The following is a 19,837-nucleotide window of genomic DNA, read 5'->3' as shown; positions in this document are numbered from 1 at the left end:
GGCTTCCTTTTAAATATCGCAGACGTTCATATATGGTCAATACATCTAAAGTGAATGGATTTCTGCTTTTCTCAGTCTGCATTTTCATTTGGTCTACAATAGGGTCAAACACCCACTGGTATCAAAGACTGAATAAAGACTCTCAGGAACTGAATAAAACCTGATTAGGCCCAACATGGTATTCCTTACATAGACAAAAATTTCCAGTGAAGGCAGTAGAGTATTCAGCAGGAAAGGTTAAGCAAAAGTGGGCTCACACAGACTGTCTGCTGCTTCATTATAAGAATGTAGGAGCAACCTTTCCAAAATTGTTTCTGTGGGGACTGGCAAACAAACACTACACTGCAAGAACTTGAATGACCAGGAAATAATGGGATGTCCCAGTTTTGGAGACTGTACTGTGATTCTGTCCTCTGCAACCTTTGTGTCATGAAATATCCCCTCTACAGGTTCATGTGAAGGGGAATGAGGGTACAGATATGCTACTTCAGTGTTTATGGAATTGATTATCCTCCTGCAAGTGTCTAGGATGAATCTGTACCAAAGAACATGAGTGGAAAGAGATTAACTGAAAGTAGTTGGTTTTGTCAATGATTCCTGCCACTGCAGAATGATGGAGCACTCAGCTTGTTTGCGTATTTAGGGCCTTATAGCCAAAGAGTTGCCAATTGGACTGTGTGTAGAGAACCAAAGAAAAGAGACCAGGTTAAAGGAGTGAAGCACTTTTGCTTGAATTTCATGCCTTTTCTATGAAGCTATTTTGACGTCCTAATGAGGAAAGTCTTAAAATGTAGGACTATATGGGCAGTCCCCTTACAGAAGTTTCTGTGGTATTTTCATGCGTGCTTGTGTATCATCGATGTAAACAAAGTTCCAAGTCCCTTGTTCTAATGCTGAGAGTTTATAGCACATTATTGTTTAGACGTTAATCAGAGTAGCTCCCATGGAGAGCTTTGATTCACTTCAGAAGACCAAAGAATGCTCTGAAAATGGTAATGCACTGTAGCTATTTCATTGTAATTGGCGGCTGTCTGTGCCTCACGGAAATTACCAGGCAAGCATTCTTGAAAATGTCAGAATTTTCAAGTTAGTTCTATTTAAAATGGGGGAGCAAGAATGCGAGGGGATGGATAGAAAATTTGAGGGCTGTGTGATTCAAACTTGAAGTGCAGTTTGTAATAATGAAAGATGATCAACCTTGGGGGTGGGGAAATCATCTCTTTGGTTTTCTAAATTACAGGATGCATTAAAAAAAATCCACTTATTCTACATGTACTGTTACTTTCATAAAAGGCACCACTTTACAAAATGAAGGGCTTTGGAATATCGCCAAACATCTTAGTTCTATTTATCGTCAAAAGGTGGGGTTTTTTTATTATATGTGGAGTTTGTGGGATAGCTAAATAATTCGCAGGAATTAGAGTGTTTGATACCACACTGCAAGCTCTGTGTTTATCTTCTTTCAATGTTCATATTGCAAATACAAGCATGATAAGATTTCCTCTTGGTGTTATAACTGTATCAGGATTTGGCAATTGGTCCGCTACTAATCTCATAATGTGCATTTGTGTCTGTATTTAAATTAATTGGGAAACTGTATCAGAAAATACTGCTTTTAAATTATTTTATATATAAGGAAGGGGAGGGGAGAGGGAGAGAAAGTGTCTAGATGGTGTAAATACAGAGTGCTGATGAATACTCAAGTAGTAAATAGAAATATCTTAGAAGTCATTCCTGACAGTAATAAAGGCAGCAATTTGATTTCATCTGTGGATAATAAACTGGTTTAACATTGCAATAAAAGTGGTTGCTTATGTTACATTAATATTTATTAGCACTTATTGATGTTAGGGTTTCGTTATCTTTTCTTCACATTGCAGCTATTTTATAAAAATTCAAGTTAAATTGCTACACAATAAGCAATTAAAAGTGTTTGTGTATGTGAGAGAGGCGGAAGAAAAATTATCTGCAAAAATATTTGTATATGGAAGGGCAGAGCCTCACCGCCTGGGAATCTGGAGACTTCTACTCAAAATGATGGAGTTATGTGACTTTCCACTAGTTAAAGATCGGGGTCTCTGAATGCATATTTCAGCACGCAAGCACTGCTCTGCTATTTGTGTCAGAATTGTTTGTATAGGTTTCCTGTTGTTTAACAACGTAGTTTTTTATTCCTTGCTTTGGCTGTGTGTGGTGCCTCATGAAGGTAAAAGACTATGTATTACATTCAGTGGCCTTTTTTGTGTGACGTGTGAAGAGTTGCTAACTTGCGGGATAATGTGAGTCAGAAAGAAATCTGATCCAAATTTAACCAGATTTGTTCATCTCTAAATTTAGAGAATAGCTGAATGGCAAGACAGATATATTCCAATTTCCATCAGTGACAAGGACAGAGTGTTGGCGGATGCCTGTTAACAGCTCTGTAGTGTGTTTTTGATACTCATATATGTATGTATGAGTGGGAAAAGAGTAGTTACTAACTTTTATTTATCATGAGCCTGTTTCTTCTCTGGCTGCTTTTAAATGACTCTTGGGCTTGATGTTGCTTCAGTGCAGATAATTCTTGTGCAGAACGTGCACTGCAGTCACGAGTCACATTTTTGCCCTCTGAGTAGAAAGACTCACATTGGAGTTGGATTTTTATCATTATGAAAACTGAAACGTAGACCCTTTTAAAATAAGCCAGGTACCAAGCAAGGTAAGACAAACGAAAATTCTTTTTGTTGATCTTACAATCAGGCATCAATATCAATAATTTCGAAAAGCAGTTTCAAGTTTATCTTTCACTTGAGCATGACCCTGAGTTTAACATGCGTATATTTCACATGTCTTCAGTAGGTTTAATCATGTGCTTGTAACTTGAGTTTGTATTTGCCTGCTTTTCTGTGCTGTTGTCTTAGTCTTTTTGATTATTCTAATAATTTGGCCAAGTATTGTCCATGGAGATTTGGCCAGCGAAAGTGTCCCCACTGCTTTTATACAGGGTATTTAGTTAATGGGTACAACTGTTTTATTGTTTTGTTTTCTTTTTTGTTTTTCTCAGTGAAGTCCTTATTATAGACTGTTTCTTGAGTTTGATTTTATTAAGACCCCAGTTCAGTGACGGTGTCATCAAATTTGCACGTGTAGTGATGGATTGTGATATTACAAACAATTCAATTGTTGCATCTCTCACTGAATCAAACAATGAGAGTGGCTGGATTGAGGATAAGTGCGTTTTTACATACCAGATCGGTGAACTAGCAGTGATTGAGTGGGTAATACCTATTCAGAAAGTGCATGACAACTTTGACAGTGTCTAAGTAACATGTTTCCTGTAGTTTGCTGACATTTTAAAAGTCTTACATGAAATGTTTACTGCCCTTACACATGTAAAATAAAAAAATGAGCCTTGTTTAATTTAATGTGATATTAATTTATCTTTAAAGAATCAGTACACTATTTATTTTTAAAAGACAGCTATTTTATCATAACATTAATGAGAATATTGTAGAAATTTGGCAGGGATACTACAGCGTATAATTTTAGAAGACTGTATATGGTAATTAATTATCATTTGCTCTAGTAAAATCCCACCACTTTATTTGATTATTTCACAATGTTTTCTTTGGAGTGAAACATTACTATATTCATTTTCTTCTGCACTTGTCTTTCAAAATGTAAGCCAATGGTCTATATTCTGTTGACTTATATAACTTTTAGAGTGTTTGTTATCATATGGGAAATTAGTCACTGCATTAGTTAGTGTAGCTAGAAAAGTCCAAACTCCCTAGAAAGTATGAAAAGATAGAAAGCTTTATGTTTCTGCTATATCTCTGGTCTTAATGTGGACTTTAAAGCCAAAGTGGCTTTGAACAACCATTATAATAGCTCAAAATGTTTACACTTTGTCCTCAAGTCTTGAGGAATATGAGCTCAAGCTGTGGTTCTTCTAGCTCTAGTCTAGAAAATGATTTCTGAATTTTGAAGTCATTTCATAGAACCAGAACCAACCTATGTCTTGATACACATGACATACTTCAATAAGTTTAATTCTATGATTTTTCTTAATAACAAATTATTACTAAAAAAATTTAATTAGCATTTTCAAATATGTGAATTCAGAATATCGCCACTGAAGTAAGGTATGGTGAAGCTAGATTTGTACCAGCAGAGTTAATCTACAAGATTATATCACTGGCATGTCTTTAACCATTTTCCTAATAACCAGGCTTACTGTGACATTAATAATATTAATAATTTCTTTGCTAAAAAACTTTTAATTAAAAAAAAAGTTTGTAACATGTTCATCCTAATTTTTATGACTTTTCAGTTTACAGTATCATGATATACACTATACAGAACTTTCATAGCTGTAAACTGAAGATAACTGAAGACCTGAGTAGCATCCCTTACCAACATTTTGCTTTTTGAGTCAATGATGTGATATAAATAACCCTGTTTGAGTAAGAGCCAGTCAATCTGTGCTGGTTTTGGCTGAGGTAGAGTTAGTGTTTTTCATAGTAACCATTGTGGTGCTATGTTTTGGATTTATGCTGGAAAATGTGTTGATAATTCAGGGATGTTTTAGCTTTTTCTGAACAGTGCTTACGCAGCATCAAGGCCTTTTCTGCTCCTCACCCCATGCTACCAGCGAGTTTGTAGGGGGGTACACAAGAAGCTGGGAGGGAGCACAGCTGGGACAGCTGACCTCAGCTGACCCAAGCGATATCCTGTAACATATCACATCATACTTAGCATATAAAGCTGAGGGAAAGCTGTCCCAGGAAGCAATGGCTTAGGAGCTGGCCAGGCTTCAGGTGGTTGGTGGCAAGCAATTATTTTTCATCTGGATCACTTGTCTATCTTGGGTTTTATTTCTCTCTGGGGTTTTTTTTGTTGTTTTTCTTTTGATTTAATTTATTGTTATGATGATTATTTTATTTCAATTGTTAGACTGTCTTTATGTCAACTCATGAGTTTTCTCACTTTTACCTTAGGAGTTCTTTCCCCAGCCCCACCAGTAAGCGAGCAGCTGCATGGCGCTTAGTTACTGTCTTAAACTAAACCATGACAGTTCTTTTTGGTGCCCAACATGGGGCTCAAAGGGTTTGGGATAATAACACATTGATCAGAGCATGTTAGAAGGGATTTCTGTTTGTTAACAGTTGCAGGTCACAATATTGATTGGTCTGTTCTCTGTATTAGTTTATCTGATCTGTGCCATGCTCTTTTTTATGCTGTACCTGTTAAAGATTGGTGTTGGCTTTTGCAGTTTGCTGAGCTCTGTAGTGATTTGTGATGTTTTGCCTGGGAGATTTGTTACTAAAGCACTGACCCTGAGCTTTATCTGGTACTTGGACTGTGTACTGAAGTCATTACTGTACTTCAGGTACCACATCTCATGGAGACAATTAACAATTGTTTTTCTTCCTCTGAGAGGTTGGTTTGTTTATTTGTTTTTTTGTGGAGGAAATACAGACTGGCATCTTTGCTACCTTCTTTCATGATGTTTTCTCCTTCATTACAACAACTTCTCAGTATCTTGAACATCATTGGGTACTTCTATTGGTATTCCTTAGAAGTATTGTTTCAGTTTTGTCTAAGGTTAAAAAGCAATTTAGAAATATGACTCGGGCTTGGCTATTCCAAAAAGACACAATTTACCACACTGTACTGGGCCCTTGCCAGTATATACCAAACACTACTTGATATTATTCAGCACCCTCAGGCAGAGAGAGAAAACACTGTGGCTAAACCAGACACTATGTCGGTCATTCCTATAACTAAAAAGAAGAAATGAAGTGGAAGTCAGCTTATTTAGTAGTAGATGAAGAAGCTTCTCCTAAGAGGGTGCAAAAAGAAGAATCAGAAGAAGCAGCTTCTTCTGCAGCAGAGCAGTCACAAGAATAGAAGGACGAAAAGACTGAAGTAATAAATGAGACAGAAACCACTCAATCCCTATCCCTAGATGGGCTGTGAGATATGCAAAAAGATTTTAGATTTCAACCAGGTGAGCAAATTCTCATCTGATTACTCCAATGCTGGCACTTTGGGACCAGTAGTCAGGAATTAGAAGGTAAGGAAGCCTGGCAGCTAATTTCACTTGCTAAGGATAAGGCTATTGACAAAGGAATTTGAAAAAATGCCTAAGTCCTCAGTCTTTGTCAGCAGGTCCTGTCAACTGTGAAGAACAGGTATCCCTTCAAGGAAGAGCTTGCAAATTCCTAAAGCAAATAAACTGACATTGAGGCAGGTAGCCAGTATCTGAGTGAATTAGCTGTGTTGAAGATGATATATAATGACCTGGTATCCAAAAATCTGGATGAAATCCACTGCATGTGGTCCATGTGGCAAAAGTTTATCTTAAATGCATTGATGTCACTGGACCCCAGGTCTTCCTCAAGCACTTCAACCAAGGCTTCGGCTATTAAGAATCAGTCTTTTTCTGTTTAAGTGAAAGGGTACCTGTGGCACACACCACATACAACCCCAGTGGTTCTTTCTGTATGATCAAGAGAGGATGTGAGCAAGTGGGATGGTGAATTTTCCTGGAGATTAGAAGCTTGGAATAGCAAGGAAAAACAACAGCCTAAAAGCATCCATCCAGAAAAATAACTTATCCAGTTGGGCAGAGTAGAAGGGCTGGTTGTACTTTCGATCCTGATGAAGGGACTTCTGTTTTGCAGTTACAAAAAATCAAGTAATTGAAGTCTCTGACCAGGAATAAAGGGGCTCTGCTTTCAACCAGGCAAAGGAAAGGGACAACTGGATTTACTGGACTATGTAAATTCAATAGCCTGGCAAATCAGCCTCTGAAAGGACTGTTGTGGTTTAACCCCAGGCAACAGCTAAGCCTCACACAGCCGTTCACTCACTCTTCACCTGGTGGGATGGGGGAGAGAATCGGAAGGGTAAAAATCAGAAAATTCATGAGTTGAGATAAAAACAGTTTAAGAACCGAAATAATAGCAATAATAATGATTTTTAAAATGTAATTAAAAGGAAAATAACAAAAAATGAGAGAGAAATAAAGCCCAAGAAAGACAAGTGAGGCAAATGAAAAACAACGTCTCACCATCAACCAACCAATGCCCAGCCAGTACCTGAGCAGTAGGCCTCAGACAGTTATCTCTAGTTTATATGCTGAGCATGATGTCATATCATAGAGTCATAGAATGGTAGGGGTTGGAAGGGACCTTTAGAGCTCATCTAGTCCAACCCCCCTGCAGAAGCAGGGTCACCTAGATCAGATTGCAATAAGGTATGAAATATCCCTTGAGTCAGTTGGGGTCAGCTGTCCTGGCTGTGCCCTCTCCCAGCTTCTTGTGCACCTCCAGAACACTTGCCGTCAGGGTGGGGTGAGAGGCAGAAAAGGCCTTAAAGTGCTGCTGGACAATAAACAAACATCCCTGTGTTATCAATGCTGTTTACAGCACAAATCCAAAACAGAGCCCCATATTAGTTACTATGAAGAAAATTAACTCTATCTCAGTCAATACCAGCACAGTCACTCTAAAAAAATCAATAGAAATTTTGGGTAGTAAAGTTTTCCTTGTATCTCCCTGGCAAGTATTTTTGATTTAAGGTACCGTTATCCAATTAAAAAACAAAACCAAAACAATCTTTCACCTTTTAGCACTGAGAATGACTGGGTTTAAGTCTTGATCTCTGCAATCACCTCCATACAGATATATGCACAGATCTTTACTGAATTTAATTAAGACATGTAAAGGTTCATGGTTCTGTCTTTATGAAGATATTACTGTCCTGCTGTCTAATTTGCAAAGTATGCAAGCTGAAAACATATTTTCTCCCTATGTCTTTTATTCCTAGCAAAAAAGATTTAGACTAGATCTTTAAGGTACTTCAGTGTTGAAGTACACCTAGATTTCTGGGGTTCAAAGATTAGATCCTCAAACTCTGCTCAGCAGCTGTCAAGTCTGGACTGAGGTGAAATCCATAAATACCTCTGTTTCTACTAGGCATATTCCCTATGTGCCTAAGTGTTTGCATTGGAGCATTGTAAAAATGACTATAATCTTAACAGGGTTGAGCAACAGGATGGCCAGCGTATTAGCTGGAGTTTTTGGTTTTCTTTTTTCCCCGAAGTTTTCTGAGTCATGAGACCACATTCTTTCTTCTCTCACTAATTTGCAGGAGAGCTTTGAAGAAGAGTCTTTCTTCCAGGTATGTTCTAATAGTGTAATGCCTTTAAGAGCCATGTGTGAGTGTAGGAACTGAAATATTCCTTCTCCAAAAGACACATAGATGAGGTGCTAAGGGATACGGTTTAGTTTAGTGATGGGCTTGGCTTTGTTAGGTTAATAGTTGGACTTGGTGATCTTAAAGGTCTTTTCCAACCATTATTATTCTGTGAAAGGAAAGCACAGCTTTCTTAGAGTGTGTTTTGAGTGAAAGTGGTTTAACACAAATTGGTCTCCAGGAAGGGGCTCAGAGAGGTGAATCTCAGTGGGAATTAAGCCAGTTTCCTCTTTTAATGGTTAAATCTACATGAGGATTTACTGTCTTTAAGTCTTGACAGCAGCTAAGTGTGTGGAAGGGTGGAGATGAGAAGTTGATTTTGAACTTTTTAAGTGTATCTAGGTTGGACACAGGCTAGGTTGGGGCTTTTTCTGAATCTCAACGTAGTAGGACCTTGGAAGATCTCCCAGTATGCAAGTTTACCTGGGACTAGCAGGATGAAACATCCTAAGAAGCCAGAAAAAGTCACATGGGCTGGATAGTAGACCAAAGATGTAATTTGTTTTTTTTCTGGTTTTCTTCTTAGAATTTCTGCACCCCAGGAACAGATACAATTTCTAGGCTTGGAAATAAAGGAGCTTTTGCTGACTTTAGTGGTTTTAAGTCCAGTTCTGCTAGCACTAATATTAATGCAGCATCTCAGGAATAAGAGGAAATTTTCTACTTACTAACTTAAAAATTTCCTGGCTTTTTCATCATAGAGAAACACTGTTGCTCACTTTGGTATATTTACAACTCTGGAAAACATATTAGGTGTAGTATATTATTATATGTCCTGAAATGTGTGTTTGTGTATGCATATACATATAGTATGTATATATAGATGTGTCTTATGTATATATTTATGAATTTATTTATGTAAGCATAAATTTGTCAAATCTTATTACTGTCTGAACAAATCAGCATGAAAAATCTGCCTTTTTATTTGGATCATCAAAGAATCAATTACATTTGTAAGTGAATGCTGTAGAGTTTTATCATCCTCCAAAACTAAATAATGTGCTGCTGTATATGAGTATTTTCTTTCAGTTAGAAGGCGGCATCTACAATCTGCAGTGATTTCTCACAGGTGCAATCCTGGAACTGTGAAATACCAAATTTAAGAATACAACAACAACAGTGATTCAGCCATGCTGTACTGAAGTGGTATTTTCCCCTGGATTTTGTTGATGGACAAGTGCCTGATCTTGCTGAGTAGTCTGCCTAAAAAAGAAAGCAAGCTTATGGGATGTTCTGCACATTCAAATTAACAAATTCCTGGGAAAGTTATTGCTTCCTCCCCCTGCCAAACTAGTTAACAGTAAAGTTTTAAGATTAGTCATATGTGCTTTCTATGGAATTCAAGTTCCTTCCCCAAGTTCTATGCTCCAGGATGTTACTTTTGGTAGCTGAGCTGATCTAATAGCTTCCTTTCTCCAAAAAAGATAGAACCATCATTCAATTTGTTTTCCATTCTTTTTGCCTTTTTGGGTTTTGTCTTCTTCCTCTCTCTCTCCAGCTAAGAAACTAGGCTTTTTCTTTTGCCTTTTTTCTATTACTTGTTGGAGACTTTTGTAAGCTATTTCAACTAGCAGAAAACTTCCTTTATCCTGGTTAGCAAGCTGAATCAGCTCAGCTCCAGGCCTGACAAAAGGGACTGTGTGGTAGTGAGCAATTAAATTGTGTCAGCCTGTCACTTCCCTCATGTTTTCCAGTTCTTAAGAGTGACTGAAGAACACATAATAAAACCAGCTCTGAGCCCTATGGGTGCTCAGGTGGAATGTTTTTTAAGATAATCTTAATTTTTCAGTAGCTGCTAATAGGCTGCATAGGCCATTCTGATAGGTGAGGATTCTTAAATCACTAAGGAATGATGGTCATTTCCTCCTCTATTTTCCTTCCCCCGCCTTCTCTTTGCATACTCCAGTCTTCCTGACCTGCAGCTGGGATAGAGCAGTGGTACTTTAGCAGCTGCTGGAGCTTTGTTGAAGATTTTCACTCATGCTTGAATTCACTTGAGGGAGAGGCTAGAAACCACTTTATGTGACACACTGTGCATGCATTTTCCCCTTTACTGTGAAATATTTCAGCAGATTATGAACAGAGAATAAATAATTTTAAGACATGAGTCATTAAAAACAACATCAACCTGGAACAGTTTAGCAGTTAAACCTCAAATCTTCTATGAATCAGCTGAGCAAGGGACTATAGGTGTGATCACAGCTGCTGAGTGTTGTTTTTGCAACTCAGGGAGACTATACTCATTTGTGCAGGAGGTGGAGACTTGATTAATTCAATGTGATTTCTCAATAAATCTTCAAATCACAGAACAGGTATGTGCATATTAATGTAGTTCACACAGCCAAGCTTTCTTTTTTTCTTTTTTTTTTTTTTCTTCAGAAATGTAGAGTGTGATCTAATGACTTTGGAAAAATCCTGACTGTTTCCTTTGATAAAAATAACGGTGCCTTAAAAAATACGACCTAGTAAATGATGTGATAGAAGCTGTGTTTAAGACCAGGTATTTGGCACAGCTATCTATCCTCCTGCATAAGTAACCAGTGGGATTTCTGAGAAAAGGAAACTCATGAATATCATGTTTTTGCTTTGCCAGAATACCTACCCACAGTGTGTTCAAACAGTTTGTATTTTTTTGTTCACTCAGATGGGAATGTGCAAGTGGCAAGTAGTAGAGATAGTGGTTTGAAAAATCTGAAAGCTGTGGCAAAGACAGAGATAAATGGTGCTCTGAAAAGCCTAAGAGCCACAGTAAAAGCAGAAAATTGTTTGCTTTATCTCTGCATATACTTCTCTGATACACTCAGGAGCTTTGATACCATGTTGAGTTTCTTTTGGGATGAGTAGTGTTAAAAGGGATGAGTAAGAATACTTCAGGAGCAGTTAAGGATGTGGTCATACTCCAAGGAGGTTTGGAATTTAAGGTGGTACCTTGCCTCCTGATACTAGTTGCTGCCCTAGTACTGGGCCTTGTAACTGGCAGTGAGAGCAGTTGTGGCCTATTTCAGTGCAGAAATGTCTGGTGGTAGTTTTGAGTAATCTTTAATTTGCTACAATGAGGGTTGGTTTAAATGGTATTTTTAATGCCTCAAAAAAGGATGGTTTCAAAATTAACCATATTTTTAAAAAGCGATAGGACTTATTGTGGTTCTGATTGTCTGCTTCATAACAAAAATAAATGTGCATAAAAGAGCATGATTAATGAATTTTGAGTAAAGAGAAAGGAAGGTGGAGGGAAACACGTTCTTTTAAAAGCTGGAAGAGAAATCTTTAAATTTCAATTACATTCCAATTAAATTACTGTTTGCTCAAAATAGGTGTCTGAAGTGCAGTCTCTCTGAGATACAGAGTTTGAAATAGAAATATGCCATTATTCCACCAGATTATTAGAAATACCATGCACAGTGATTTAACCGTATTTTTTAAGTAAAGACTAATTTCCGCAGATTTTTATAGAAGTGAAGCCTAGAAGGAGAGGAAAATACGCACGCATATGAATCTCACAGGAGCCTCAAAGTTATATCCAAGCACACAGTGCTTTTACTGGCGGGCTATATAGAAAAATAACAGCATTCAGATGTTTTGGTTAGCTAGAGGATAGCAGCTATCCTGGGTTATTGAGGTAAGGTGCAGCAAGTTTTAAGTCAAATGAACTTGGAGGTTGCATATAGTACTTGGCATTTATATAAAGCAAGCTCAAGGTTGAATGCAGTATTCAAGTTGTAAAATGGATGTAGAATGGGTAAAAAAACCCTGCAATTACTTTAGTGACAATCCATTCAGGTTAAGAATTTTCATCTTTGCTGTTGCCATAGCAATCTGTTCCCCTGTCACTACCACATTAAAAATCCATTCTGTAAAACTGTTGTTGCCAATATTGAACACATAACAGACAAAAACATTTTTTTAATAGCTTAGGTGTCTTATTTGCAACATGAAGAAGACCTAGATCTTAGAGAGATGCATATGTACTTTAAAAAGAAAAAGATTAGCGTTTCTATAATACATTGTAGGAACACAATATTTGTGCTGCAGTATTGATGGCAGTATAAAATAGTTTGCAAATAATACAGCAATGCAGTGTCAGTTGAACTCAAATAATTGAACTGTTCTGCTAAGATACAACAAACCCATATGTTCCTGAGTTAAGTATTTATTTTGGTTACATGCTGTAGTGAAAGGCTTTTGAAACTATGCGGCTTTTCAACCTTCTGTTACTCTTTGAGTCCAATTCTCTTCAGTGATTGACTTCAGTGATTTTTATCTGTACTGGTGAAATTATATAATGGGAGGAGAGTTGTGTCCCCTAACAGTTTTACCTCTGTGATCTAGTATTAAACTGCTCATGTACTCAAGCTCAACAATGAGTTTGTATGGATAATGGATTGTAGGAATAGGTCCTTAAGTGTTTGTTAGTACATCCAGATGAGGGTGAAAAGGAATTTGTAATTCAAAACACACATAGCAATGGCCCAACAAATATATTTACCCAAACTGAGTAAAATGTAAATATCTTTCAAGAAAGTATTGTAGGTATAGATATATGTATTCATTCAGGACTGAAAGGCAGAAGTTTACTAAAGTCACAAATGTGTATAAGTCATGGAATTAAAAACTCAGGCATTAACTAAAGAAGTCATACCATCATAGTAGGAAACTGAAAGTATGGCCCTTAGTCTGATCATTCACAATGTAAATCTCATCCTTGTCTCTGCTTCAGCATCCTTTCGTCTTATTCTCTGTCCATACCATAGTTCTTTGTTTCAGTTTTATGTCTTCTAGTTGCCATTGTCTTCTATCCCTCAGTTATCTGTGAGAGCCTTAATCTAGGAATGGTGTTGATTGAGTGCCAGAGAAGCATAGGAGAAGAAAATAGAGCAAATAGTTACAGTAGTATTGGATATTAATAGAATAATTGAGGGTGAGAAGTGATTTTCTTCTTTTAACTGCACTTGGCAATGTCTTCTAAAATTTTGGTTTCTTTTGATTACGTGGCAGGAACTTATTTTTTTGTCTCTTAATGCAACTGTGTCCTCCTGTTTTGGGATTTTGGGTTGACTTTCTTTATTTAAATTCTTATCATTATTTTCTTAGTAAGTAAGCTAACCACTGATAAAAGTTATTTCATTTGCATCTCTTCACTTGTTTTTGCAATGTGAAATGTGACCCTTCAGAACATGCTACTGGATGACATTTACCCAACAACTGGGACTGCAGATCACACAGTGGGCCTGTGGCAGTTCCTATTCAAGAGCATCTGTGGATCACTCAAGCGAAAAAGGTGTCTCTACATGCCAGATACCTGTCTGCTCAGCATAGGTCACTGAAGACAGGGGTCTGGCAGTGATTTGTGTTGCAGCCATGGGTATCTATCAGGCATTAGCTCCTACAGTGGCTGATTCACTGTCTGAGGTTTCTGATCTAGTCCAGGGCTGGGGCTGGTGCTTGGGGTAGGAGTTAGCAAGGGGTCATGAGCTCCCAGATGTTTGCCTGGGATAATAAGTGCTGCTCGATGTGAAGTTTAGACAGTGAATTAGACTGTAGAAAATAACACCAGATTAATTTGGATTTATGTGAAAAAAAATATTTCTCAGTATAAAGATAGTAAATGTAGCTTAAATGCATACAATCAAAGCAAAACAGTTCTGAGGCAAACCAAAACTTGGCTCTTCACTTTCCCCCATCGCTGTGCATTTCAGTGCTTCCTCCAGGCTGTAAGTGTTTCAGAGGGTCACCAGAAAAACCCAAGTAGACTTAGATAGAGGAGAGATTTGGAGTTATCTTTGACTTTTATGGACCTTTTTTATTAAAATGCTTAGAGCTGTAAATGTAGAAATAAGAAACTCATTTATCTTGACAAAAGTGCTGCCATAAACTATTCAGCACTCATAAAATAACCTTTTAAATTATTGTTTCTGCTGCTATCGATAAATTCATACAAAGTGCTTAAAGGTCAGGCATTGCCAGAAAAATGTCTTTTCAGCTTGTTAATTAAAGGTTTATAAGAATGTGCACCAGCTTGCTCTTTGGACAAATTGGAAAAAAGGGAGGAGAAGAGGAAAGACCCATATGGATGAAAATGATAGTGTGATATTGGTGAGCGATGAGTCTTTGAACCACTAGTCTCACCATGGCAAGCCCGGACAGTTTGTGAGTGAAAATATGTGGCACTGTTAACAGGAGGGAAAAAAGTTTTTTGGGGGAAGGTATCTTGATTAATCACTGCTTGCAGACCTTGTGCTTGAGGTTAGGACCCAGCTGAAACTGAAGTATTAACGTGAATGTGAGTATTCATCCTGTTATTGCCTGAGACATGGGGAGTTTGTCCAGTTCTCCTTGCCTGGCCAAGAACATTGGATAAGGACGTTTGTGTTTGCAAGGCAAGTGGTTTTATTTATTTACCACTTAATCTGGAATAAAGCAGTGCTCTGAAATGCACTGAAAAATGTACTCAAACTACCCAAACACCTGCACCTCCTTCATTGCATAGACTGTAACTGTGATTCCCTCAGTTTTATATTTAATTTCTTTCACCCATCATTATGGAGACATCCTGGTCTAACCATTAAAATCTGACCTAAAAATTAAGCAACTCAGATGTGACTCTGCATCAGCAGATGAGATGAGGTTTATGGATCTCATGGGTGACACATTGGAAGTAAGAAGTCTGGCTTTCATTTCCACCTGTACAAGTCTAGACTTGACAACATTATTTTACCTTTAAATCTCTCTATTTTTTTTTTTCATCACTAAAACAGAGACAATAATACTGACCTAGGTGAAGTATCCTGAGATAAAAGATGAGATGTGTTACGGGAAAAGTACAGAGGTTTCTGTCATTGAATTCTGCTGATACAACAGCTTAAACTATTTATTGCTTAGGCTAGGAAACAACAACAAAACAATATAAATAGTGAAAAGTAAAATAGATTCTTGGATATCTATAGTGTTATTAGTAATGTGAAATTACAGTTTTGAATTTTTCCTTGGCCATACGATTTTTATACTGAGATTGTTTCCTTGAATATTAAATAACTGATCCTTACTATAAAGCCATTTGTAAACAGAAGGCTGCATCTTTGTCACTGAAAATTTCATAACCTACGAATGCCATAATTTGGTTTTGTTCTCTCGAGATCACTGCAGAACTCCTACTTCAGGAAAATAAATCTGATGAATTTTTTGAGAGTGGAAGTGACAGAACTAATGATAGTTCATTTCTCTGATACCCACAGACAATACATCCTGGCTTTGTCTTCCAAGCTGAGAGAACAGTACAGAGCAGTTTTATGGTGTTTCTTGTTTCTTCTCTCATTCCCATACCTTTTGGATCAATTGTTCAATGTTTTGAAACATAAAATAGAATTGGCCCAACAACAATGCACCTGAAGGCTGAGATGAGCTCCTTCCTCACAGCACTGAGGCATTCTATTCTAGACAGGATCTGTTGGTTATTGTTTTTCTCTTGTAATTGATATTTGAAATAGTACAAGAGATTTGTTGCTCAGACGTGGAGTTTTTGTGCATCCTACCAATTAATAACTATATTTTGTCTAACTTCTGAGTAATTTGAGTCTTACTTTCACAGTAGATTCCTGTTTTCCCTCAATGTCTATATCCTGTTGACTGATTTGAAAACTCTTGCAAATCCAAGGGTATCTGTAGGAACAGGAACATTAGAATGTGTGTTTGCAAGGTCAGAGGCAGCATATATAAAAATGACAATAGGTACAGACACACTTTAAGAACAGCCTTCCAGAGGGAAGACTTCTTGAGTTTTTGTAGAGGATATATGTGCAGCCCAGGAGAAGCTGCAGTGCTCCTCATGTTTCCAGTGAAAACAGACTTCACTGCATTGTGAAAGAATTCTCATTCTATTTATAAACAGTGTTGGGATGGAGTGAAAATATGGGTCATACTTGTGGTAAACTTTCGGTTCCTCTGGTGTGGGTTGGAAAGTTCATTTGGATATTCATCTTGGAAAGCAAAATAACTGTCCTGAGTTAATTTCAATTCATGCTAATATAAGTGGAAAGTTGTGATCTATTCAGTAAGTGGCTGTAGGAGCAAATGGCAGCTCAAGTTCTTCTCTCCAGACTGCAGGAATTTATTGCATTGTCTTTCCCAATGTGTGAGGCTCTGATATGGTAGACAGGGCAAAGAAATCATTCATTCAGATAGTTTATGGTATACTTCCCATTGTTTTTATTCTGCGTGTCACTCTCAGGAATAACTGCAGTGAAAATACTCCCATCTCTTTCTCGCTCTGCTGCCAATAACTTTACTTCTGCAGGAAGGTTTAACTTAGTTGTTCTGGTATCCATAGGCAGAAGAAATACTGCTTTCTCTGACCAGCACCCTGCCTCCCCACTGAAATTCCACCCTTTACTCCAGACAGAATTTTAATGGGATATGTTTTTCTATGGTTAGACCAGGGTACTGATAATCCACGAGTACTCAGGAAAAATTGTCTTTCATGTTTATAACCATACAGCTCTCCTTGTTGTTTAACTCAGGCAGATCTTATGCAAATTTTAATCTTTGCTGAATATATAACATCACACCCCCAGATGTCTCCAAGAGGAGTAGCAGAGTTAAAAATATAAACTCTGTAGAACAAATTTATTAAAAATATTCTGCATGAAAATGCAGGGTATTCTTATCAAGCGCTAGAGTTAGAATGAACTAGACTGTTTTACTACTCTGTTCCTGAGGTCTGAGGAGAACACACTGGCATGGACTTGACACAGATTTCCTTTCCTTGAGCTGATTACATGATAGTTTCTTTTTTATTGACAAATTTTGTTGCCAGATTGGGGTACTGTTAGCATACTTTTTCTTACTGGCTGTGATCTGATACTTTCGTTTTGAGCTATGTTAAATTTAGAGAAATTCAGTTAAATCTGTTCTTCTGTCCTTATTATCCATTTCTAGCAGCCTGATAAGTTTTTGTGATCAGTGACTAAGTGTCTGTTGCTGTGATAATGAGAGTCATCTGCTTGCTTATATTACCATGTCATCCAAATGGTGATTAAGAGACGTTAGATAGAAATTACAAAACCTTATCTTAAGAATATTGGCCAATTAACCAAAATATCATCTATATTCTGGAGTGAAGGAATGAAAAAAGGTGAAGGGGAAAAGTTAGCCGTGTTCTTTGGACCTATGGCCCAATCTTAAATGTATAAGCTTACAGTACTTTTTAATGTCTACTAATTAAACTTTATGTAGAGTACAGAACTGAGTTTTGAATAAAATTGTTATACAGCTAAGAGAAGGGTGAGTAAAGAAGATAAATGTTGAGAGTAATAGCTGCTGTGTTGACCCAAATGGATGTCATCTTAGCTGAATGCTATGTTACAATGTGTTGTAGCAGATTTATTGGTAACTTTCAGTTTTAATAATTCCATATTTACTATTTACTGAGACATAGTGAACTTCTCTTGTGACCCCAGCTACCACAAAATGCATCATCTTACCAGTGCACATTTTGAAGTTTCACTGTGGTTCGTTTCACTGTACTTCAGATCTCTCTTGAAAATAAGCTAGTGCATAGACAGCCTTCAGCCACAGCAGCACACTTGTCTTTTTGTGACAAAGCTTCACAACAACGAGATGTATGCTCTGCACTCAAAATTACTAAATACTCTAAGGAGATAAAAATCTTTAACAGTTAACAGTGCTTTGTAGACAGGAGAGCAAGCTTCAAATGGACTGGTTGGTGTATTATAGCCTTCTGTCATGAGTGGAGTTGGGGAGAATCAAAGAGCTGAAAGAAGAGCTCCTGGGTCAGGCAGATTCTATCTGGGGAAGCTGTACAAGTGTTCTAAGCTGTGTTCAACTGTTTTTCTTCCAACAGACTTTGGGAACTATCACTGCAGTGCCCATTAAGGTTCCTCAGGTCAGCTCCTTGCAGAGGTTGGCAGGACAAGGACCAGCAGTGCTACCTCAGGTACAAAACACCGTTCTGAAGGGGGGTTTGTGTCATTTTGTATGTATTCTACTCTGTTTTGTATGGTGCCCAGGCCTGGGTAGGTCAGCATATTCATTATGCTGAATAAAGTTGACTTCAGTGAGTTGAACAGCACAGTTACGTTTTCTTCCAGTTTGTAGGGGGGAGGAAAAGATAAATCAGTTTTCTTCTGGGAGCATACTGTTAACACAATGAAAAGCTATAAAAAAATCACATATATTCATTGTGGACGAACAAAGTACATAAGGTGAAATGTAAATTTATGCTTAATAAGATGAATCACAAATCACAGAAGTGAAAATTTGCAATTCTGTAATTAACCTTTCTGTTCAAGATTTAGCCTCACACATTCTTTTACTAATTTACTTGCCTTATGCCTATCTATCCTAAGTATAAGTTTTTGGCCTAACTAGCCCAGATGCCAGAATAAGACAAGACTGACTGGCTAAGATTGAAAGGAGAGTTACACTCATAGATTTTTAAAATCTTCTCAAACTGTATTTTCCTTTCTGAATGTCCATCAATGTTTCTATAACCATAGATTTTACTCTTCATTTCAATTCTCTTTCTCCACATTTTTGGATGTCATTTTCCATAAGTATTTTGCCACAGTTGCATGGTTTGCTTTTCAGATTCATGATTACTAAGTAAAAATATATTTCTTTCTTTGTGGCCCTTAGAGGTCTGTTTCTCAGATATGAAAACTTTTCTAGTATTGAAGTCAATGTTGGGTCTTTCTATTATTCTTTTTTTTTTCCTTTCCCCCTAATATTTTCTTAGTGGCAGAATCTAGTGGAAGATCTGTGAGCTAAATCCGCCTGGGGGAAGGAGTATTTCCAAGATAAAGTTCTTAAATTCTCTCTTTAAATTACATTTTGTGGAAGGCAAAATTGTGAACATAAAGGAAGGTTATAGTTTTCTTATCAAGTTCAAGACTCTGCTTTTCAGTTGTTCTTACAGCATAATAACACTGATTTCTGCCATTTTTGGGTTGTTAAAGATGAACAGATTACTCCTGAAAATAGATGAGGTTCAAGAGCAGCTGAAAGACCTGTAAAAGGGGCTAAATTATCATTAAGGATATGTTTCAGCAATGATGAAGGCATTGCAAATGCTGCACTTAGAGAAGCGTCAGTGTGTTCTATACCTTTGTTAAGTTGGAAAATTTTAATTTGATGTAAGATTCAGTTTTGAGGAATTGGGAAAAGTGGAGAAAGACTATTCGCTCAACTTTTTTAAAAGAATACATATCCTTCCTATCTTGCTGCTTAGCTTTGGCAATATTTTTATTTGTATGTCACTTTGTTTCACTTCTTTCCTAGTACAGCCTTCAATTTCAGACCTGTTTATACAATCATACTTAATGCCAATTAAACACCAACCTTTCCTTGGCAGCCCTAAGCCATAGCTCGTTAAATTTTCTCTTTCACATAGATAGCATGGGAAATAAGCATGCAGCAATCTCATTTCTGTCAAAACTAGAAATGAAGTAGGAGCTGTAAAACCACGTTATCAGAGTTACATTTTAGGTTCCGAGGTTTTTCTGGCCTTTTCATAGGCCGATACCTCCTTTTTCAGCCTACCCCAGTTACAGGCTGTGTCCTCCTTTGTGGTTCATCATGA

The 19,837-nt window shown here is 37.3% G+C and overlaps 1 protein-coding gene across 2 annotated transcripts in view; it reads left to right on the top strand.

The window, feature by feature from the left end:
• PHF21B (PHD finger protein 21B) overlaps positions 1-19,837 on the top strand; it is a 163,672-nt gene that overhangs the window by 105,078 nt on the left and 38,757 nt on the right. For both annotated transcript variants that reach the window (XM_061988788.1, XM_061988787.1), the window contains one exon: positions 18,101-18,193. In XM_061988788.1, the coding sequence (XP_061844772.1) occupies positions 18,101-18,193 (93 nt within the window). The remainder of the gene's footprint in view (positions 1-18,100; positions 18,194-19,837) is intronic.

This window comes from Colius striatus, chromosome 1 (assembly GCF_028858725.1).
Source record: "Colius striatus isolate bColStr4 chromosome 1, bColStr4.1.hap1, whole genome shotgun sequence".
Classification (NCBI taxonomy): Eukaryota; Metazoa; Chordata; class Aves; order Coliiformes; family Coliidae; genus Colius; species Colius striatus.
Note: the sequence above shows the minus strand (reverse complement) of the source record. Positions and strands in the feature narration are given on the sequence as shown.